This window comes from Symphalangus syndactylus, chromosome 14, assembly GCF_028878055.3.
Source record: "Symphalangus syndactylus isolate Jambi chromosome 14, NHGRI_mSymSyn1-v2.1_pri, whole genome shotgun sequence".
Taxonomy (NCBI): Eukaryota; Metazoa; Chordata; class Mammalia; order Primates; family Hylobatidae; genus Symphalangus; species Symphalangus syndactylus.
The window spans coordinates 52,482,325-52,506,303 of record NC_072436.2 but is presented as its reverse complement, the minus strand read 5'-3'; the positions used below and the strand labels follow the sequence as shown (position 1 = coordinate 52,506,303).

At 46.4% G+C, this 23,979-nt stretch overlaps 1 protein-coding gene across 8 annotated transcripts in view; it reads right to left on the bottom strand.

Moving 5' to 3' along the window:
• Positions 1-23,979, bottom strand: part of AFF3 (ALF transcription elongation factor 3) — a 606,392-nt gene that overhangs the window by 31,003 nt on the left and 551,410 nt on the right. For all 8 annotated transcript variants that reach the window (XM_063617614.1, XM_055243815.2, XM_063617612.1 and 5 more), the window contains 4 exons: positions 16,237-17,331; positions 10,181-10,305; positions 5,856-6,060; positions 1,355-1,479 (listed from right to left, as the gene is read on the bottom strand). In XM_063617614.1, coding sequence (XP_063473684.1) covers positions 1,355-1,479; positions 5,856-6,060; positions 10,181-10,305; positions 16,237-17,331 — 1,550 coding nt within the window. The remainder of the gene's footprint in view (positions 1-1,354; positions 1,480-5,855; positions 6,061-10,180; positions 10,306-16,236; positions 17,332-23,979) is intronic.

The following is a 23,979-nucleotide window of genomic DNA, read 5'->3' as shown; positions in this document are numbered from 1 at the left end:
TTCCTAAACCCAGTTACCTTGGAATGTGTTCATTTAACAAAACAAACAACAAATGTGGATTTGGCTTTCACCCCCAAAACCCTGTGCCCTAATTAGCTTACGGGAGTCCATGCAGTACTTGAAGACTACAACTTAGTGTTTTAAATTTCCCAGGGAAGTGTACAGAGGTGAATAAATAGATCATGCCGAGACTCCAGGTGGCAGTGAGGGACGGAGGAGCGGGGGCAGACAATGAGGCTGGAGTAACCACCCCTGCATGTGCTTTCTGTGCTCCACATCACACCCCTTAGGAGACGGCATTTAATGGATCCTAGGAGGGCCCCGCCGAGGGAGCTGTGGCATTTGTCACTGGGACTCTCGACATGTCCACATCACACCCCTTAGGAGACGGCATTTAATGGATCCTGGGAGGGCCCCGCTGAGGGAGCTGTGGCATTTGTCACTGGGACTCTCGGACTTGTACAGCCATTTTATTTTCCAACGTCCAGTGGGGTTCGTGGTTTGTAGTCTGCTCCTCAGCTGGACTGGAAGCCCTCAGAGGGCAGTGGCACCTATTTCTGCTGCAGCTCCACCCTGGGGCTGAATTTTTCCTGCCTCACCCAGTCATATATTTGACGCCCGTAGGACTGCTAAAGCTGAAAAGAGGATTCAAACTGAGTATCTTCTGCCTTCCAGGCTTGTCCTTGACACATACATTTTCCCTACGAGCCAAAATAATTTTCAGCATCATTTTATAATTTCTCATTTGTCATTTTCAGCCTCTCGAGAGCATTCCAGGATGTTGTTTTTATTCATCTCCTCTTGTTTTTCCTCCTTTTAAAATGATGCTGGGAATGGAAGTTATACTTGGGTGAAACTGAAAGTGCTAGAATTGGGTGAAGGATGATGGCATTTTTTTTTCCTATATAAGAATCATTTATACTATTATAAAGAATACAGCAGTTGGAGGAAAAAAGCTTTCAGGAGTAAATCACTATTATTCATTGCCTATTACAATTTACAAAAACAACAATGCTTCTCTTTCTAGTAGCATAAAACCGCCAACAGCCCAAGTACAAGCGCTTAGAAGTGTAAGACTCATTAATGATACTTGCCTTTGTTTTTTGATGTCCTGGATCCAACCCCATTAGCACTGATTATTCCGTCTACCCCAAAACCCCACCAGGACTCAGGCGTGCACTCAAAATTAAGGCTCCAATTCCATTCAAGAGGGACATTTAAATGACCAAGTCCCACGGGAAAAAAAGGCCGCACTGTAGCTGAAGGTGGCCATGCCAAGGTGCCCACGCCCCTTCCACCTCAGCACTTCTGTTCTGTCTTGCCCCTCAACACATTTGAAAGAGTCTGAACTTACATATCATCGAAGACAAGTTTCTGCCTCTTGCAGTCCCTGTGGCCGTTGGAGCCTGGAGACCACGGCTCCGTCTGCAGCCGTGACTTGTGGAGGGGAATGTTTTCGGAATTGTTGTGAGCTGCTTTCTAAACAACAAACAACATACATCTTTGAGAAACTGGCCACCTGGTAAAGTGAGCAGCCCATCACATACATACATACATAGAGTATCTTTGGCTCTACAGAACATCTTTGTGCACTGTATTAGAATTGATGGTGATTTTGTCTCAATAAAGAAATACATGCATTCTAGGTATCTGCTGAGGGCTTCTTCCTGTATTCTCAACTGTCATTCTCATGACACTATCAAAAGGGAAGTCATGACACCCACTTCCACAGATCCAGAAACAGGCTTGGTGAGGTTCAGCAACTGGCCCACACTCAGTGACTGTGGTGGAGGCCAGGGGTTAGGGTTTAGACCTCTACTTTTCCCAGTCCACTAGACTGGAGGCTGGCCAGTTCAGTTTTCATCAGCATCCTCCAGGGGGCTGGTGAAAACACAGATTGCCAGGCCCCACCCTGAGAATCTGGGATTCAGCAGGGCTGGGGTGGGGACCTAGAATCTGCCTTTCCATCTGGTTCCCGGTGATGCAGTTGCTGTAATCACCCGCGATCCTGGAACCATGCTTTCAGAACCATTCACTCATCTCAACAGTCAACCAGTCACTCATCTCACAGGTTTGCTGGTTCTCGGGCTGTCTGTGAAGACCAGAAGGAGTCAACAGGAATGACTAGGAATTACTTAAAAAATAAATTCAGCCGGGCACGGTGGCTCACACCTGTAATCCCAGCACTTTGGGAGGCTGAGGCAGGCGGATCACCTGAGGTCGGGAGTTCGAGACCAGGACTGACCAACATGGTGAAACTCCATCTCTACTAAAAATACAAAATTAGCCAGACGTGGTGGCACATGCCTGTAATCCCAGCTACTCAGGAGGCTGAGGCAGGAGAATCACTTGAACTCGGGAGGCAGAGGTTGTGGTGAGCCGAGACCATGCCATTGCACTCCAGCCTGGGCAATAAGAGTGAGACTCCATCTCAAAAAAAATAAAAATAAAAAAATAAATTCTAGGCCAGGCATGGTGGCTCACACCTGTAATCCCAGCACTTTGGGAGGCCAAGGCAGGCAGATCACCTGAGGTCAGGAGTTCAAGACCAGCCTGGCCAACACGGCAAAACCCTGTCTCTACTAAAAATACAAAATTTAGCCAGGCGTGGTGGCAGGTGCCTGTAATCCCAGCTACTTGGGAGGCTGAGGCATGAGAATCGTTTGAACCTGGGAGGTGGAGGTTGCAGTGAGCCAAGACTGCACTATTGCACTCCAGCCTGGACAACAAGAACAAAACTCCATCTCAAATATATATGTGTATATATATATATATGGAACACATTAGTCTGTGGAAAAGTTTTAAAAATCACATTACTTGGGATACAAACATTTACATGGCACCTATTGTGTGCTAAACACATGGATCATAAAACAATGTCGGTGGTTAGGAAATGCAAATGGTTTCTCTGAAGTAATTAAATTGAGTGTATACAAATGCTTCTTTAAATATGGACTGCTTTTACTTGTAGCACTGTAAGGGTTAGAGTCTACTGTCATAGAAGACCAGGAAGCTCAGATGTCAACATTTTAAAATTGTTCTTAAACTCCTCCAGTGGCCTCTGCTTGCTCTTGGTAAAAGGGGTGATCCCAGCCAAGTGGCCCCTCAGCCATTCTTTGCCTGTGGCCTCTGTTCCCCAGACTCATGGGCTTGTGTCCAGTTCTTTCTCGGGACCTCTGCACTTGCTGCTTCCTCTGCCTGTAATGCTCTTTGCCTCTTACCATATGGCGACTTGCCTTTTAGAGATCTTGCATCAGGGGTCAGCCATCTATGGCCAGGGAGTCAAACTTGGCCCTTTTTGCAAATAAAGTTTTATTGGAAACCAATCCTGCCTATGTATTTATCTACTGTCTGCTTTCCTGCTACAACAGCAGAGTTGAGTAGCTGGGATGGAGACCGTGCAGCCCATAAACCCTTAAATTATTTATCTGACTCTTTACAGCAGCAGTTCTCAACTGGGGGCAAGTTGACAATGCCTGGAGACATTTTTAGTTGTCACCACTGCGTGTGGGTGCTCATAGCATCTACTGGGTGGAGGCCAGGGATGCTGCCAAACATCCTACCTTGCACAGGACAGCCCCACCACAAGTAATTACTCAGTCCAAAATGTCAAAACCTGCTTCACAGAGGCCGGGCGTGGTGGCTCACGCCTGTAATCCCAGCACTTTGGGAGGCTGAGGCGGGCAGATCACGAGGTCAGGAGATCAAGACCATCCTGGCTAAGACGGTGAAAACCTGTCTCTACTAAAAAAAATACAAAAAATTTGCCGCGGGTGTGGTGGCGGGTGTCTGTAGTCCCAGCTACTCTGGAGGCTGAGGCAGGAGAATGGCGTGAACCCAGGAGGTGGAGCTTGCAGTGAGCTGAGGTCACACCGCTGCACTCCAGTCTGGGCGACAGAGCGAGACTCCGTCTCAAAAAAAAAAAAAAAAAAAAAAAAAAACAACCTGCTTCGCAGAAAGTTTGCCACTCCTAGGACTAATTCAAGTTGCTTTGTTATAAGAGCTCCTAGTTCTTTGTGAGTTCCCTTTTTAGCACTGAAACCGTTGCTGGTAAATCATGGATGTGTGTGATCCCCTGTATAAGGCTCTCTCCCCAGCTAACTGTAAGCTTCATGAGGGCACAAATGGAATCCGCTGGATTGTTATTGCATCTCTGGTGCTCAGCACAGTGCCCAGCATGTAATAAGTACTTACTGAATGAGCTCCTGTTTGGTGAAAAATAACTAAATAAAATCTACAATTGGTTTATAGTTCTCTGTGTATCATAGTTGCTCATGATATAAGGATATAGACGGAAATAAAAAAACTTGAGTTGGTGGCTTTTTGTTCCATGTTTTTCTAATATAGGTCTTCCCCAATTCTTTCAATCTAGAATTAAAGACCACTGCTCTCAAGGGAGGGTGCACAAAAAAGGTTCATTTCCTGAGGATGCTGTGAGATTTAGGCTCTCGTGGGAACTTCCAGCAACTTTTAATAATCTTTAATTCATGGGATAAAGTGTTACACACTGTTCCCTCCCTCATCTTTCTTTGCAGAGTCCTGTTCTTTTTTTTTTTTTTTTTTTTTTTTTTTTTTTTTTTTTTGAGACAGAGTCTCGCTCTGTCACCCAGGCTGGAGTGCAGTGGTGCGATCTCGGCTCACTGTTTAACCTCCACCTCCCAGGTTCAAGCGATTCTCCTGCTTCAGCCTTCTGAGTAGCTGAGATTACAGGCACGTGCCACCACGCCTGGTCACCCAGCTGGTTTTGATAGGCACAGTGACTACCACAGGGGAGGGTTTGGAAGTAACTAATGTTCCTGAAAGGATGCGTGGTCCAGGGCCACTGGCTGTTAGAGGCCGGCATGGCAGTGAGAGGAACTAACACGTACTGTTAGTTGCATAGGCGTCCCTAGGTGTTTTTTTTTTTTTTTTTTTTTTTTTTTTTTTGAGACAGAGTCTTGCTCTGTCGCCCAGGCTGGAGTGCAGTGGTGTGATCTCAGCTCACTGCAACCTCCGCCTCCCAGGTTCAAGCAATTCTACTACCTCAGCCTCCCGAGCAGCTGGGACTACAGGCACCTGCCACCACGCTAGGCTAATTTTTGTATTTTTAATATAGATGGGGTTTCACCATATTGGCCAGGCTGGTCTTGAACTCCTGACCTCAGGTGATCCGCCCGCCGCAGCCTCCCAAAGTGCTGGGATTACAGGAATGAGCCACCATGCCCGGTCAGGGTCTTTTCATGATATTGTCTCTTTCAAGTCTTATCACTACTATTTTGCAGGTAAAGAAACGGGAGCAGAGAGATTAAGCAGCTGGCCCAAGATCCCACTGTAGCTAAGAGGTGAGGTCAGATTGTGAACCCAAGTCCCCTGCTCTTCCCCTGGGGCGTGCTGGAATCACCCGAGATCACTGGAAAAGGGGTGGTGGTGGGGGTCCCCCACTGTGGCCACGACACTGGCCAATAAGGGCAGAGTGGGGGCCCTGTAGCTTTCAATCCCAGTGGGGTTTCAATCCCAGATTTAACTCTGCCCTGGGGTAAGAAATTTTTCCCAACAGAAAGATTGGTTGGTTCAAACTCCTAATTTACTTTGTCCCCGGATGGTATTACTTTGAGGTCTTTTCTTTTCAGAAGGAAATATAAAATCCTGCCTAAGCAACAGAGCGTTAGAAGTCTCCCTCAGGGTTTTTCTTCCCTGCTCTCTGTTGGGAGAGTGAAGGGGGCTGTCCTCTGCTGGGTCTTCCTAGAAGCGGGAGGCATTCAGGAATTCTCAAGGGACCTCAAGCATGTGTTTAGACTGTGCTAGGTTAGAGACAGAGCTTGGGGGTGCTCAATTTCATTTTGGTTTCAATTGGGAAAGGAAGAGCGTCAACAAACCGTGAGGTCTCCGCCGCCGTGAGGCTGCAGCTGGCTGTCGGCCTTAGGCTTTTTGCTGGAAGAGCCTGAAGTAAACAAACTGTTGCCATTAGGTCGGCTGGAAGAAGTTAAGTCCTCGCTGGTGTATTTGTGTTTAGATGCATCGGAGAGGGGTGAGATGGGTGACCGAAGCATTTTTTCATTTTTATTTATTGGTATTGCCACACTGAAAGAAGAAATTACAGTAATGGAATGTTACAGAGTCAGCACAGGGAAAGGTAAATGTTTTCATATGACCCAAACCACCCAACTGGGACCTGTTGATAGGAGAAGCTTATTGGGAATTATTATACCAGGAAACAAGTTAATGGCATTAGGATCATAACAAACAATACGCAAATCTCACTCACTGTTTCTTTTCTCTTCCCATCAGGATGAATAGTAATTCTGGAGCCAGCACCAAAGTACATGACTAAGACTAATAACACTTTCATTTTCCAAGTCCTTTATCCAAGGATCTCAAAATACCCAACAAACAACTTACTGTTTTCCCAACAAGCATAAGGAGCAAGCAGTGGGAAAGTCAATCAACAACAATAAATGAATTCTACATTTCTGTCTTTTTTTGAGACAGGATCTGGCTCTGCTGCCCAGGCTGGAGAGCAGTGGTGGGATCTTGGCTCACTGTAGCCCTAACCTCCTGGGAAATCCTCCCACCTCAGCCTCCTGAGTAGCAGGGACTACAGGTATGCATCACCACATCGGGCTAATTTTTCATACTTTTTGTAGAGATGGGGTTTCACCATGTTGCCCAAGCTGGTCTCGAACTCCTGGATTCAAGGTGCCTCAGCCTCCCAAAGTGCTGTGATTACAGACATGAGCCATTGTGCCCAGCCAAATTCTATACTTCTTTTTATTTTTTATTTTTTGAGATGGAGTTTCGCTCTTGTCACCCAGGCTGGAGTGCAATGGCACAATCTTGGCTCACTGCAACCTCTGCCTCCTGGGTTCAAGTGATTTTCCTGCCTCAGCCTCCCGAGGACTCCCGAGTAGCTGGGATTACAGGTGCCTGCCCTCACATCCGGCTACTTTTTGTATTTTTAGTAGAGATGGGGTTTCACCATGTCAGGAAGGCTGGTCTTGAACTTCTAACCTCAGGTGATCCACCCGACTCGGCCTCCTAAAGTGCTGGGATTACAGGCGTGAGCCACTGCGCCCAGTCCGTATTTTACATTTCTAAAAAGACTTTTGCTATCTCATCTGAGCTTGTACTAAATGTAATATAGAAAATAATAAAACCAGAGAACAACCTGCAATATGTGAAGCCAATTCTTAATATCTGAGTTTATGACTTAACCAGGGATTGATCAGATTAAACCTAGAATATAAAAACAGTGAGTAGGAAGCCGGGTGTGGTGGCTCACGCCTGTAATCCCAGCGCTTTGGGAGGCCAAGGTGGGCAGATCACTTGTGGTCGGGAGTTCGAGACCAGCCTGGCCAATATGGTGAAACCCCGTCTCCGCTAAAAATACAAAAATTAACCGGGTGTGGTGGTGCATGCCTGTAATCCCAGCTACTCAGGAGGCTGAGGCAGAAGAATCGCTTGGGGGATGTGGATGTTGCAGTGAGGCGAGATTGCACCACTGCACTCCAGCCTGGGCAACAGAATAAGACTCCGTCTCCAAAATAAATAAATAAATAAAATAATAAATAAAAACGGTGAGTAGAAGTTACAGTTTCTGATTCCTAACTCCTTATTTTACCTTCAAAACGACTGTCTGTGCTTGAATATAACGTTCTCCAAAATCAACCATCAGTGAAGAGGGATTCACTTATATCTGAGTTTGCAATGTATATTATATTGTTAGGGCTCTATTACTTAAAGTAGTGTTTGGGGAAGACAGACTAGTTTGAAATAAACTCAGTCATCGCTAATTTAGGATACTTATAGAGGTCACCTGGTAGAGTCAGTTAAAAATGGTAAAGCCATCTAACAAAGATTTACTCATTATTCTTGGGGTTGGGATCTCTTAATTGCACGTGTTGGTTATCACCACAAACAAGCTACTAAAGTCACTTTGAAAAGCAATTTCCTTAGTGGAGAAATTACCAACACAGACCTCTAGAACAAATGACAAAACCAAGGTTCTGAATGTTATGCAAATGGATACATGTGGGGATAGAATTTCTGGTGAAAAGCACTGTTCCAAAAGCACTGTGTATCTAACAACATAGAGGCTGTGTCACGGAAAAGTGCTTTGGGAGAATCAAAAGTTGCTCATCTAGTGATGGCGAAGATGCTGATGCTGAAGATAATGTGAACAGTGTGATTATAATTGTTTCTCGAAATGTGAGTGAAGAAAGACCTTTTCCTCAGTCTCTATTATTTGACATACTTCGTGATTTTTACAGTGCACGGAAAACAAAACTGTGACATTAAATATTATCATGGATATCATGATTGCCCGTTTTTCATCACTGCAAGTTTATATATATATCCAAGTTGACCAAAGAAACTTTCTTTGGAGCTCTTCTTTGAAATTGGCAATCCCCTTCTCCAGGACTGCTGTACAGCACTGGTAAAACTTGATAGTAGTAATCACAATTCCAGAGGTACACACACCACCTTTCCCAGAATGTACTCTAAGCATTTTATATGCATTGTGTCACCACTTAACAGCAACAAAACCATCAGAACTAGGAGGCTCTGCCAGGCTAAGTCTCTAGAGCAAGAGTTTTTTAACCTGGGGTCCAAGAACTTGAATGGAGAAGTGACCTCTTCATTTTCACTAACCTCTCACTGTAACAGAACATTTCCTTGAACTATGAGTAAAGGTATGAAACCAGAGTCATGGTTTAGCAGGAGCAGTAGTACAACACCTGTGACTGTGTCACCAGTATAAATCACAGCTAGTTTCTTTTTTTCTTTTTCTTTTCTTTTTTGAGATGGAGCCTCTCTGTCACCCAGGCTGGAGTGCCATGGCGCAATCTCAGCTCTCTGCAACCTCTGCCTCCCGGGTTTGAGCAATTCTCCGGCCTCAGCCTCCCAAGTAGCTGGGACTACAGGAGTGTGCCACCACACCCAGCTAATTTTTTTATATTTTTAGTAGATATGGGGTTTCACCATATTGGCCAGGCTGATCTTGAACCCCTGACCTTGTGATCCGCCTGCCTCAGCCTCCCAAAGTGCTGGGATTACAGGCATGAGCCACCGCACCTGGCCAAATCACAGCTATTTTCATGTCATATTGCAGTTGTGCAGACATACGGTTTATATTCCTCACTGCTTAGAAATTATGGAAGCCACCAGATCAGCTAGAAAGGTTATTTAGTGCATTAACAAGCACTAAATGATATCACACATTTAAAAATATTTGGGGACTACATTTTCCCCATTTCCCCTTTCCCAATATTTTGGGCTGGAATCCACCCTGCACAGAGGACCGAGGAGTGGGCAGCATGCAGGGGCAGCCCTTCCTCCTGCTCAGACCCACAGGAGCCCTCGCCTTCCAAGGTGATTCTGGCGCTGCAGTGGGCCTGTGTGTGTGCACCCTCGCTCTCCAGTTTCCTCGCCAAGTTTTAGCACTGCTCTACATCTTTTCCTAACCTTTCAGTTTACATTTTTGTGTTGTGCTGAGACATTCATCTCCCTTTAAAATTCTATGTATACGGTCAGGAAGGGTACGGAGTGTCTTAGAGAGGAAAAGTGGTTTCTGTGCTGTGGTATTTCAAAATGGAAAGAGCTTCTACGACTGATGATAAGCTACTCGTTTCTAATAAATACCTGAGATCTTGCCTTGCTTGTAAGCCATTCATCACAGAGGGGAGTCAGTGCTGGGTGGGTCCATCTGGAACCTCTTGAGAGGAGTGTCAGGGTGGCCATTTAACTTTGGGAACACGGACCCTTCTAAGGCCGCAATTTTGGTCTATATCCAATTAATTGCTTTAGGTGCTGCACATGGAGATTCAGCTTGAAGTGTGTATTTCTTCATCTGTCTAATAAGCTTAGTGTTCTTATGAGTTTAGTGGTTACCATTAAAATATTGATTAGAAATTCAGTTATTAAGTTTTTTTGGGGGAAGGGCATGTCTTGGGGAGTGCAGAGCTGTGTGTAACTAGTATCTGGTCTTTGGTTATGGAGAAGTACCCTGCATGAGTATCTGGAGCTATAATGTGTGGCACATGTGCAGCCATAATGATAAGACTTGGGTTAAAGGAGGGAAGCAAGTCTGCAGACCTTGACCAGAGTAGTCCTCAAAAAGCCTGACCCTCCTCCAACATAGCAGGTGACTTTCAGAACCAGAGATCTCTCCAGCTCACTTCCACTTTGGAGGGAATGCACGTACCTGTTGATGTTCATGTTGCAGTGGTTTGCAGACAAAGTATTAGTGGTGGAGGTGGCCAGTCTTGAAGAGCTGTCTTTCTCTCCCTGGGCCTTCTTGATCTCCCTGTAGTCGTCTTCGTTGTCACACTGTATGGGAATAAACTAAAGTCAATCAGCACTGGATTTCAAGAGGTATTATGAGTTCCCAGGCACCGACTTCCACAGAGCGAGGCCTCCTGGGAGCCCCACTCACCTGGCTTCCCCGAAGCGCAGCCTGAGCAGCTGTGCCCCTGCCATAGCTTCCCCATTAGCTCCTCAACAAGCAAGGATGAAATCTGTCAGTTCTACAATTGACAGCTGATGGAGAGGAGAGGCAGACGCCAGGATTCAACATTTTGAATTCTGAAAGCTGCTCTGCCATCAACTGGCCTAGGATTTAGCCCTGCAACTGGTCTGAGTTCCCACTGCAGCTCCAGCGGCACTCACCTTGGCATTTCTTGGTATCAGAATAAAGTACAGCAAGTGTGTGTTCTCTGGGATTCATGCCATAAGGGCAGTGGCAAGCTTGGACTTTTCTGTTTTAAAAATTCTTGCCTTGGCCAGGCACCGTGGCTCATGCCTATAATCCCAGCACTTTGGGAGGCTGAGGCAGGTGAATCACGAGGTCAGGAGATGGACACCATCCTGGCCAACATGGTGAAACCCCATCTCTACTAAAATACAAAAAATTAGCCAGGTGTGGTGGTGCGAGCCTGCAGTCCCAGCTACTTGGGAGGCTGAGGCAGGAGAATCGCTTGAACCTGGGAGGCGAACCTGGGAGGCAGAGATTGCAGTGAGCAGAGATCATGCCGCTGCACTCCAGCCTGGTGACAGAGTCTCAAAAAAAAAAAAAAAAAAATTATTGCCTTTTGTGAACTGCAAGCAGAAGCTATTATCTCTTGGTGCCTTAATTCTAGTTTTCAATTACTATCCCATGACATCTTAGAATCCATAAAGTACCTTTTTCTAAAAGAGTACTTTGACTGGATCCTTGTTGCCATGATTGGGTTTAATTTAATTTATTTATTTAGAGACAGAGTCTTGCTCTGTCACCCAGGCTGGAGTGCGGTGGTGCGATCATGGCTCACTGCAGCCTTGACCTTCCAGGCTCAGGTCATCCTCCCGCCTCAGCCTTCCAAGTAGCTGGGAATGCAAGTGTGTGCCATTATGCCTGGCTAATTTTTTGTATTTTTTGTAGAGACGGGGCTTTCCCATGTTGCTCAGGCTGATCTCAAACTCCTGGGCTCAAGCGATCCTCCCACCTTGGCCTCCCAAAGTGCTGGGATTACAGGCGTCAGCTATCAGGCCAGCCTGTGTTTAACTTTAGATATGTGTTAAGGTGCAACACAAATATATTCAGAAAGTACCATTTTCCATGAGCTAACAGGAACCTAGTATGGTATCCTCAGGGCTGTCTGCATTGTTTTCCAGGAGACAAGCGCTAACACCAAAGAGAGAAAGACTCTGACCTTCTCGCTCTGGCTGGGATTTTGCCACACAGCTTCTGCCACAGGGGCTCCCAGATGCCCACACTGTAATAGGGCCCCCCAAGGAGGGCCCAAACGAAAGCTCCGAGTTCTTAGTCCTTAGCTCCAGGGCTCCAGCAGGGCAAGACTCCACAAGTTTGACAGCCAGGTCTATGGGGTCCCATCTCCAGCACCCAGTACTGGGGTATTAATGCCCAGAATACGAAGTAAAGAGCACTGTAAGAATGTTCTTTCACTTCTCTTGTGTCTCTGTTTAATGATTCTTTAGATTTTATGAGTGCAGCCAGGTGTCAGGCTTAGTGTAAATGAAGTTTCTTAAGTTAAAATAAAAATGGCCGTAAGTAATACAACTATTTAAACACAGAATATTACGGAATTTTATGTACGTCTTTCTGCACATCTCTCTAGTAAACTCTGTATGCCTGGATGGCTTTATGTATTTCCAATCTGTCTATATATTATCAATGTCTACCTCTGCATATTTCATATGTGTATATTTCCATCAGCCTATTCATTTAGCCATCCATCCCAGAGGTAATAGCCACACTCATTCCCAGATGATTAATTGATTGATTGATTCCTACACTCAACAAAGATTGAGCACCAGCAAGTAGTAAGGAAGACAGGGTGTGTAGAGAAAAACAGGAGGAATAGCAGGTAGGGAAGAAAATGAGCTGCCAAGTATTACTGACTTTCATTGTTTGAACATATTGTGTGAATCTGACAACACCCCAGCAAAGATGTCAGCATTTTTTTTTTTTTTGAGACAGAGTCTTGCTCTATTGCCAGGCTGGAGTGCAATGAAAATGGCATGATCTCAGCTCAGTGCAACCTCCGCCTCCAGGGTTCAAGCAATTCTCCTGCCTCAGCCTCCCGAGTAGCTGGGATTACAGGCACGCGCCACCACGCCCAGCTATTTTTGTATTTTTAGTAGAGACAGGGTTTTACCACGTTGGCCAGGATGGTCTCCATCTCTTGACCTCGTGATCCGCCCACCTTGGCCTCCCAAAGTGCTGTGATTATAGGTGTGAGCCACCACAGCTGGCCCCGATGTCAGCATTTTCTAGATGGAGAAACTGATGTTCAGAGAAAGTAAGGTCACCTGATTAAGGTCACCGAGGAGGCCAAGGACCATACATAACTTTCTGGGTCTGGTGCAAAATGAAAATGCTGGACCCCTTGTTCAAAAAGCAGGAAAAGAGTGATGTTATAAACCCTCAAATAGAAAACATTTTCCTTTCTTTCACAGTCTCTGCCATGGAGGTATCTACAGTATTTGCTATACACATTGTACTTCTTTGGGCATGGGGATACCTGGGGGGGGGCGCGTGTAGCCTCTCAAGGGCCCTGTTTGCCCTTGGACGAGGTATATGTGTGCAGCCCACCAGTGTGGGCATTCCCCTTCTGCCAATCAGAGGCCCTACCTGTGGTGCCCGAGTAGTCAGGCATTTCTCCAACAACCCACAGCAAATGGGCAACCCCCAGGGGACTGCAAGACCCTCTTTGGAATGTCTTACTACCTGGATGAGGGACGGGAAAGATCCTTCCTATGCCTGCACCTAGGCCCCTTCTTGTGGCAAGGGCAGCAATGATCCCTGGACTAAGACAGGAAGTGGGAGGCTGCCTAGGGCCCAGGGTGCCAGGAGGCAGAAGTATAGGCAGAACCTGCCCTGCAGAAACAGGCAGGAGGTGAGAACACAGTGAGTCAAAGCTCCATATGCCCCTGCACATGTACCATCAATTTGCAGCATCACAAATTCAAAGATTACAGGAAAAATTTTAAGATGGCAGCCACAAGCATTCAACTCCAAGGGGCCCTGGGTGATGCACACCAGTATGGTCCCATGCATGGGGCCCATGAAAAGCTGGCCCTGCAGGAGGTAAATGGTAAAGACAGGATTTGAGGTCAGGACACTTTGGTGTGAAAATCCACACACTTTCCATTATATGTGAGCACTCTCAGGGCAATGGGGACCAACTAAGGGTGCCCACTGCCGGCTAATAATGGCCAGTGCTGGGCGGAAACTATGTTGGGGTTTCTTTATAAAATTATCTTTGCCGGCCAGGTGCAGTGGCTCACGCCTGTAATTCCAGCACTTTAGGAGGCCGAGGCAGGTGGATCACCTGAGGTTGGGAGTTCGAGACCAGCCTGACCAACATGGTGAAACCCCGTCTCTACTAAAAATACAAAATTAGCCAGGCATGGTGGCACATGCCTGTAATCTGAGATACTTGGGAGGCTGAGGCAGGAGAATCACTTGAACCTGGGAGGCAGAGGTTGTGGTGAGCCAAGATGGTGGAGCATCATTGCACTCCAGCCCGGGCAACAAGTGCGAAACTCCGTCTCAAAAAAAAAAAAATTTTTTTTTCTTTGCATCCATACCAAGGAAAAGCAAAAAGATGCCCCTTGAAGATATTTCTTTTCATGAACTTTCTTGCAAGGGCTTCAAATTCTACTTTATGGGGATAAATTACTTAATGTTATTAATATTATGTGAAGAAACACATCCTTTGGTACTTTATTTTTTATTTTATTTATTTATTTCTTTGAGATGGAGTCTTGCTCTGTTGCCCAGGCTGGAGTGCAGTGGCATGATCTTGGCTCACTGCAACCTCCGCCTCCCAGGTTCAAGTGATTCTCCTGTCTCAGCCGCCTGAGTAGCTGGGACTACAGGTGTGCACCATCATGTCCGGCTAATTTTTTGTATTTTAGTAGAGATGGGATTTCACCATGTTGCCCAGGCTGGTCTTGAACTCCTGAGCTCAGGCAATCCGCCCACCTCGGCCTCCCAAAGTGCTAGGATTAGAGGCGTGAGCCACCATACCCAGCCTGGTACTTCAGAATGAATTTCTTTGGTCATAGGTGCCCTTAAGTTACAAAGATGATTGTCATAAAAAGGAGACTGAGTGCCTTCTCCATGCGCACTTACAAAGCAAGAAATATATTCATCGTGGCCAGGACAAGGTAACAAGCAGTACTCCTTAGTCCCCTTCTCAATCAGGGATTCGAAATAGCTGTGAAACCTATGTGTCCAGTCTAACTTTTCTATTGATAGACTAGACTGCCTTCAGAAAACTGGAAAATATACAAACCTCAGACTGATTTCTTATTGCGACGCTCTGAAGCCAGACAGCCTGGGTTAATTTCTGGCTCAGCCCCTTAGGACCTATGTAACCTTGGGCAAGTTGCTTTAGGCTCTCTGAGCCTCTGTTCCCTCTCCATAAAATGGGTATGATAATAATATTTGTCTCATAAAGTTATAAGGATGAAATGATTTAACATGTATAAAGTGCCTAGAGCAGCATCTGTCATGGGGACCTATATACCTGTGAGCTATTGTTATTGAAAACTTTGTCCTAAATTTGGAGCCATCCATGCATATTGCAATCTTGGTCTGTTACCCATTGCATTTTTCACTGTGATAAAAATTACTTTTGAAGATACAGTAACAGGAAGGGTTAAAAATCCTCAAAATTGGCTTTAATGGATGATCAAGGTATTCCTCTGCACAAAAACCTTCGAAATGGGCTACACGTTCAGTGTCTGCTGCCAGAGATGCCCCCCAGCTCTCCCTGTCCTTGCTTTTGCTGCCCTTCTCGCTCCCTGGACTCATCGCTTCCATTCCTGACCCTGGATGTATTCAAATATCCCTCCTCTACAGAGCCCTGTTTTCAGGGCCCCTCCACCATGAAGCCCTCCTTGATCAATGCTAACGGAAGCAACAGCTGCTGGTTCTGATGCTGCATCAGGGTCTGCCGTATTCATTTTCACCTGCCACAACCTTGAACTTCATGAGGCCACTGGCCTCTTGGGTCAATGAGTGATCCCACCATCAATGTCACCCCATTCCTCCTGGCAAAGAGTGGGGGTGCTCATGTGTTTAGCTTTCTCACAGGCCCTGCATCCAGCTGTGTGTGCACACACTTGATAAATATTTCCTATTTTGACATGCAGTGGGACAAGGCTTAATTACCTGTAACTACAAAACAGGGATAATAGGCCGGGCATGGTGGCTCATGCCTGTAATCCCAGCACTTTGGGAGGCTGAGGCAGGCAGATCACTTGAGGTCAGGAGTTCAAGACCAGCCTGGCCAACATGGTGAAACCCTGTCTTTACTAAAAATACAAAAAAATTAGCTGGGCATGGTGGTGGACGCCTGTAATCTCAGATACTTGGGAGGCTGAGGTAGGAGAAACGCCTGAACCTGGGAGGCAGAGGTTGCAGTGAGCCCAGATTGTGCCATTGTACTCCTGCTTGGGCGACAGAGCGAGACTCCCTCTCAGAAAAAAAAAAAAAAAAAGGGATAATAATGGTATTTCCCTCACTGAGCAGTTTTAAGGACTCAGCCAAGTTAGATGTTAAGTGCTTACAACAGTGTCTGGATATAGAAAGTACCCTAGAAGTGTGTGCTAGGTAAGGACACACAAAACTCCTGCGGCAGCCTATGGTCCCAAACAGCAGCCTATGGGTGCTCTACCCAAGTACCCACAAGTTAAGAGACAGCCCCTTCTCCTCCACATCCCTCGCACCCCAGTCAGCCCCAGGCCTACCTTGCGTTTCCTCTTGGATTTTGGCAAAGCCTTTTCTGCAGGTGTGTCCGAGGTGTGGCTGGGCGGTGCGCTCTCAGAGTCCTTGGTGGCAGGGGCACTCAAGACCCCTGGCTCCTGGGGCAGGTGTTCTGGGATCCTGGACAGGAGGGTCAGGTCGATTTTTACCCAGAGAGACCTGATCTCGTCACTGTCCTTTAGAGGGGAGAGAAGTTCGTTACGGCCAAAGGGGACCAGTGTGTAGAACTGCTCCTCCAGCTCCTTGGCGATGTCACTGGTGGTCCTGGCGTTGATGGAGCCTACAGGGGCCCTGGGACCATTGCCCCCGTTGGCAGCGGCCTCCTTCAGCCTCTGATCATTCCCGGAGGAGGCAGAGGCAGCCACGGTCTGTGCTTTGGACAGAGGGTACTCCTCCTGCTCGGACTCCAGGTCGGAGTCCGAGGAGGAGGACGAAGATGACGACTCTGTCTCAATGAACTCCTTGGATTTGGGGACGATCCTGCTCAGCCCCCGCGTGCGGCGCTTCTCGCAGGTCACAGAGGAGCGCAGCTCCTTGCGGTGGTTCGCTCTGTTGTTGCCACAGGGCCTGGTTTTGGTGGGCTCTGGGGGAACCACCACGCTCGTCCCCAGCGCGTCCGCGGCCGCGGGCTCCTCGGGCCGGTGGCAGTTGGCGCCGTCCCCGGCTGAGGTCCTCTCGGTGCGCCTGGTGGGCTTCTTGCCCCCGGACCTCCGGGCAGGCGCGGGCACGTTCTCCGCGGGCGCACAGGGCACTGCGGGTGGCGGGGCGGCTGCGCTCACCGCCACGGCCACGGCCGCAGGCGGGGACTTCTGCTTCACGCCTTTACTCCCAGGGGCCTTGTTCGCTGTCCTTGGCCTCTGCTCCTCCTTGCAAGTGCTCTTGATCTCCTTCTCTCTCAGGCTGGGCTGGCAAACGTCGGGGACTTTCCCACAGTCCTGGACGTCCTCTTTCACCGGGTTGTAGTACTGATTGCTCTCTGGCCCGTGGCTTTCATTTTGGATCAGAATAGGAGGCTTGTGGGGATTAACTTTGTTTAGCCATTTATCCAGCTGCCACTTGTTAGAGGATGCCGGTTCAGCCTGAAAGCAGAAAACCGGTGACAAACAAAACATCTATCATTACAGGCTCACTTTAAAGGGGCCTGGCTGTTTTTATCTTGACTTACTCCTCTAAGTATATGAGCAGAAAACGAATGGGATGGAAGCAAAAGGAAAATGGAAGCATTAAGTGTGTGTCGCAGCCCCATGTGGCACTCAGGATGCCTGGATGATACTGTCCTTACTGGCCCGTGGCACTAAATGTCCTTGCAGCACTTCCAAGTCTCTTTGGAAAAATAAGGAAAGCATTGTGCCTCATTAGAACCAATTTCCTAGTACTTTTGAGTGTTAGTATAAATTTTTTTTTTATAATTATACGTACATATGTAAACTTGAAATGCCCCAAAACTTAGAGAATAGTTTAGAGGCCCTGAGCATAAATCACTTGTTTTTTTGGTGAGACTTAAAACTTTGTGGAGATTTGAAGAGGGGACTAAGTGGAACCTACAATCCCAAACAATTAACACATGATTTATGTGTTGAAGGCAGGTAGTCTGTAGTAATTTGGTAGTAGGAGCAATGACCTTGGGAAGATGGCTTGTTTTGCGTCCAGAACTATTTCAGAGGGATTTGTGCATCTTTGGCAGCCTGACTGGGTCAGTCTAACCTCAACCTGCTTCCATCACACTTTGCTAGAAATATTTCAGACATGGAGGTGAGATGGAATACTTTCCTGCAAGCAGTTTTGCTAACTTACAGCAACTCATGAAAGTCATTGGTTTTGAACTGTGGCCCCACAGGTTGGCTCTGCGGTTGAGGGTGTGGGGATGGCTAGGGAATGCCCTGAAATGGATGGGAAATCTGTAGATGCATTTTGTTTCTAGAAGAGGTCTGTAGTTTTCAGTTGTGTCTCTAAGAATCTATGTCTCAGAAGAAGAAAAAATTAAGGACCAATCCAATAATTTTACAAGGAGTAAATGCTGATGTCTAAATAAAGTCAATTTATCCAGCATTATGATAATTAAGAGAAAACAGGTGTACTGAGAAGAATAGAATTTTAGCCAGAGTATTTTCAATTTGTGACTCTAAGTGAAATGGGGAAAATATTTTGGCTAAGGTGATGTTTTTTTTCTTCCCTATGGCCTTCCACCTTTCGAATTCGTGGCATCCATTGTTTCAGGGGAGACCAGATACCAGGCTAGAGTAAGAAGACACTGCTTAGCTCCATACTTCAAGTTTGATCGGTTCAAGTCTAGAGCAAATTGAGTCTGGTGCCAGAGAAAAAACAGTTTAACATAATAAATTTGAAAAGGTTCCTTTGAAGTATCAAGGTTTGTTTTTCAACAGCGAGGCCTGTATTAAGAGCAGAACTCAGGGCCCTTGGCCTCACCCCAGGCATTGAGGATTTCAGAGGGGGAACAAGAGGGCTGTATCATAGACGCAGGGGCCCTGGCTGAGTCCGGGGCACAGCTCAGGGAAATGCGAAGCCTCTGATGGGCCACAGGGGGCTGGGGCCAAGAGGAATTGGCCACAGAGCGTGGGGATCAGGCAACCACAGCTATGACAGGGACCATGGACATCTTGCTGGTTGCCCCAAACCAGATGGGACCAACTGCCCTTCAGGACCGACTGGCACAGGGTGTCTGGTGACTTGGAGAAGCAAGAAAATTTCTGTGAAGGCCAGAATGAGGATGAAGTCCCCTTCCCTGAGCTGTGAGGATGCAGAAGTCCATCCTGGAGTGCAAGTGGGGAAGGGGGGATCCCCCGGCCCTGACACAGATTCTGGTCTTTGACGTGACTTTTTTCTTTGCTTGTTTTCATGGCCACCAACAGAACCAGGGGCTCCAGAGAAATATGCAAATAAGTAGAAAGACAGATCGTTTTTGTACCTCTGAGTTCTACATAAATCATGACCTCGCTTTATTTGGCTTCTCCAGAGAAAGGGAACACGGGAAACCTATGGAACATGCCCAGTGCATGTGGCGGTGGTAGATGCCCTCCTATGGTCAGAGAAAGCAGGACAGTGGGACACAGAACAGCTTCTTGGCCAAAGGGGATCCCTCACCTCCCGTGAGATTAGCTGAGAGTGCCTGAAAGCTAATTTGGTGGCAAAAATCAATGGCTTCTAATTTTGTCTCTCCCAACCCCCATTTCTCTCATCAAGTCAGTGCCTTCGCCTGTGCCTCAGCTTCCCTAGACAAATGGGACACAGTAAATATGAATGGATGCTGAAGGGGCCTCTTGCAGAAAGGGTGCACATATTGGGAGAGGGCACACATATTGGGAGAGGGCACACACACACATGGCAGAACACACCCCTCACGCTGGCCCCGCCACTGCGTTTCACACTAGTTCTCCCTCACTGCTACCATCCGGAGCCTTCTATAGCCCACATCTCATATATGAGAGAACATGGAAGTCTGTTTGTAGCCAAAACACAGCTGCACATGGGAAAATTCACATTGAAACTTCCTAGCAGGAGCATTAACAGAAGGGCCGAATTTAATACATTTAGTACAGGCGCACTGCCTGGTATGCTTCAGGGTCATTTTTTCTGCACTTCACAGCTGAGGAAATCAGTTTGAAGTACCCACTTTCAACACATCACTAAATCATACTTTTTTTTTTTTTTTTTTCTCAAGGATCTACAATAACCTCCTATTGCCTCTCAAACAAAATCCAAATTTCTAACGGGGGCGTTTAAGGGCATCCATTATCTTGCAATCATCTTTCATTGTCAGAATACCTACAGTTTAACTCCCACTTCACGTGTATTATCTCATTTAATCTTTACAGATAAGAAAGGTTATCACCTCTAACTTGTAGATGAGGCTCAGAGAGGCTAAGGGACATACCCAGAGCTGCACAGCTACCGGGCTCTACCGAGACTAACTTTGTACTCATCTAGGTTTAAAGACCAATTGTCTCCACTGCTGCATCACTGTGTCTCCCACTGTTTGGCATAGCCTCGTGAAAGGGGGACCGCATTCCTTTGAGAAATGTCGGTCTTCAACCTAAAATGACAGAATTCGATCTGAATTTTGGAGAAAACACCAAGAACACTCCAAACAGTACTTGTTGCCCTCTGTTATACTCAATTGTGTTGTCTTTTGATGTTCATATTTGTTTCATGTGTATATATGTCTTGTGTCTTCAAAAAAGCCAAATGCTTCTTTCAGTCAAGGGCCAGGTCTCTGTTTCTTTAGTATCCCTTGCAGCATCTATACTAGGTCAGGCAGGCAGATTGCCACGTCTCTCCTCCTAGTAAGAACTCACAATGAGCTGTCACTCAAATTGTACCATTTATTCCTTTATCATCATCATTTTTTCCCCCTGACGACCTCACAGATTAGGCAGAGCAGGAATATCTGCCATTCTGGAAATGAGGCAATTGTGGCCAAGGAAGCTGCAAGGATACAGAGTTTAGTGGCAGTGAGGAGGGGAACCTCAGGCTGCAGACGCCAGGCCACTGGCATGCAGCTGGCCACAGTCTGCCCCCTGAGCCGTCCATCCGGGGTTTCTGCCCAACGTTCTGGTTTGTTTGCTGGCTCGCTGCTTTATATTTTCAGCCATGACTCTCCTCCCTAATTGATCTTCCCTCTGACTCACGCACCAGCTCTCCATCATGCACTCTGGTCCCTGCTTCATCTAAATCCTTCAAGTACCCGCTGCCATGGACCTCGTAGGCACCTAATAAATGAGAAGCTTGTTGAATCAGTGAGCAACTTGAATCACATTTCTGCTGATTTTTAAGAACGATCTAGGGCAGCATTTTCCAAAATGTGCTTTTAGCTCATCTATCCCATGAAGAAGGGTTTCCAGAGTCAAATCAATTTGGGAAATGCCACAATGGAAAACACAGTATACCTGAGCAACAGTAAGGGCTGGGTGATGAATCTGTAGGTAAAGAGGTGGGATAAACCTATTTTGTCCCAGATCTCCTCAACATTATGTATCCAGGCTTTTTTTTTTCCCTCCACGTAATATTTATTGTACAACAAAGGCCGAGGGAGTTCTGTGTGTGGGGTCAACGTGCTAGCTGAGTGGAAAAGCAACTTTTCCTGCAAAGCTCTGGTATAAGAGGCTGTACAGTGCCCGGAAAGCAGATTGGACTCCGGTGAGAAAAAGTAGTCTGAGACCAAAGAAGCCCACATCATGCCACAGAGAGGGCCCCTCCATGCTACGCAGGAACATGGCATTACCATACTACAGTGATTTACGTGAAACAAATTGGCTCCCAACACACACAGCCAGAAAGAACATCTCCTACGCAACTCAGCTGAGCCCAGTGGGTTTTCTGAGTGCTGGGACATGGTGGGGAGAATGCAGGGCTCCTCCTACACCCACAGCAGGATTGTTATAGCAGGGGAGTGAAGAAAAGAAGCGTTCTGCTTCAAAGTAGCACAAACTGGTCTGAGCAGCGGAATGTGAGGTGCATGGCTATGAAGAGCCTGACTGTCATATGGGGTTCAGGAAAAGGAGTCTCACTCCTGGGCCAGCTCCGCCAGACCAGGCAGCACAGCTGCGGAGGACACACAGGGTGATGTTACTTCCCGCCTTTGCCATTTGCAGTCTGCAAACTCATTTTCTTTCTAAAGGGTGTGTGTGTCTGTATTATCCTTAGGAAAAATGTTAAAATAACTTTACTTTTATTCCAACAAATACATTTCTTTCCTGCAGAAAGAACGAACTTGCAGCGTGGCTAACACATCACCTGCTGCTTCTGCAGTCCTCTGCGTAGGGAAGACAGGAATTCAAAACCACACGTGGCCTCAGGTGACTTAAACTTTTAGAACTGACTCCTTTAGGAGGCTCTTGCCCCCTCTCCTTAGCGAGGGGCCTCTGATAGCTACTGGAAGAAATGACAAGAGCCTCCTTTCATCACCCAAGAGTTCAAGTCTTTGTAATTATCTCAGTGACATTTAGAAAGCATTTGCTTAAAGCACTTTATAACTGTACTGCTCTTTTTTTTTTTCTTTCTTTTTCTTTGAGACGGAGTCTCGCTCTGTCACCCAGGCTGGAGTGCGGTGGTGTGATCTCAGCTCACTGCAACCTCCGCCTCCAGGGTTCAAGCGATTCTCCTGCCTCAGGCTTCTGAGGAGCTGGGATTACAGGCACCCACCACCACACCCAGCTAATTTTTGTGTTACTAAAAATGTAGACACGTGGTTTCACCATGTTGGTCAGGCTGGTCTTGAACTCCTGACCTCATGATCCACCTGTCTTGGCCTCCCAAAGTGCTGGGATTACAGGCATGAGCCACTGTGCCCGGCCAACTGTACTGGTCTTAAACGAGGTTTCAGCCAACACGGGAGCTCTAGGACCTACATTTCAGGATGAAAATAAGACTGAACATTCATGAATTTAACCTGCAAAGCCACAAGGAGGAGCCTGGATGGGTGATCTTCACAGACACGAACAGTTGTTGGATATCCTCACTGCCTGCCCTGTCCTTGCACTGTCTCTGGGACACAGTTATTTCTTATAACTAAATATTCCAGAATTTCTCCACAAAGTATAGCATAAAGCAGGCTTTAAAGAAGCCTGCTTAACTCTTCTGCTTTATTTAACTCCTGTATTTTTTTCATTTCGAATTATCCCCATTAGAGTGTCAGCTCTATGAAGATAGGGACATTTTCTGTCATATAATTCCGTATTCCAGGGCCAAGTACTGTGTGACTGATGCTCAGTAAATATTTGTTGAATGAATTCTGAATGAGTAAATGAATGAATGAATGAATGAGTAAATGAAATTATGCTGAAGGAATAATAATTTAGTTTCTGGGAAAAGCCAGGGTTATGTTACCATAAGGCTTTCATAGGTTAATGTTGCTAAGAGCCTTCCCCTTACACAGAGATAGATAGATGGATAAATAGATGGACAGATATAGATGGACAGATGGAGAGGCAGAGACTGAACCTCATGGGAAGGAGAACTTGGAGAGATGGCTTGGTTCAGGATGAATGGAGAGTCCTGAGCCAGGGCAGAAAGGTGCTGAGGAGAAAATGAGGAGTGTGGGGAAACAAAACATCCTTGATTTCACAGTGCTCCTGCAAAAAGCCTCAGCCTCCTGAAAGAAGTAGGGAGGGGAAAAACCTGAAGGAACTGAAGAGCCACTCTGTGAACCTGAGATGGAAACACCACTGCTTTCAGGTGTGATAACATCTAAGGCACTGCTATAAAAGCTGGACACGGGGGTGCTAATCGGGCCCATTAAGGTGCTCCCCTCCCACTGCGATGGTTTGTAGAAGTGGGTTTAGTGGGTTTAGTTCCATTTCAGAGCCTATTTAGGAATATGGCCCCCCGAATGGTACAGAGGGTTGTAAGTAAAAAATTAAACCTGACAATCATTAGTCATGTCAAATGTTTACACACTCAAGAAGAAAGTCTATTTTATTCCTTGTTTAGATATTAAAGTCTACCCTTAGAGCTCTGCAGCCTGGGAAAGTTTCTCTCAGCCCTCTCCCAAGAATCTTCATGCTCTGAATTACTATTTAATTTTCCCCTTTCTACTTTAAAGTAGAAATAGCAATGGTTTTTATTGGTACCTTCTAATGTTTTTATAGGAGGCACGTAAATCTTCCACATAGATACTCATCACAGCTATAAAAGGTTTCATCATTTTTTGTAGGGTGATGCTAATTTTTCTTTTTCTATTTTCACAAAGAAAACACAGTTAAGAAGGTTTT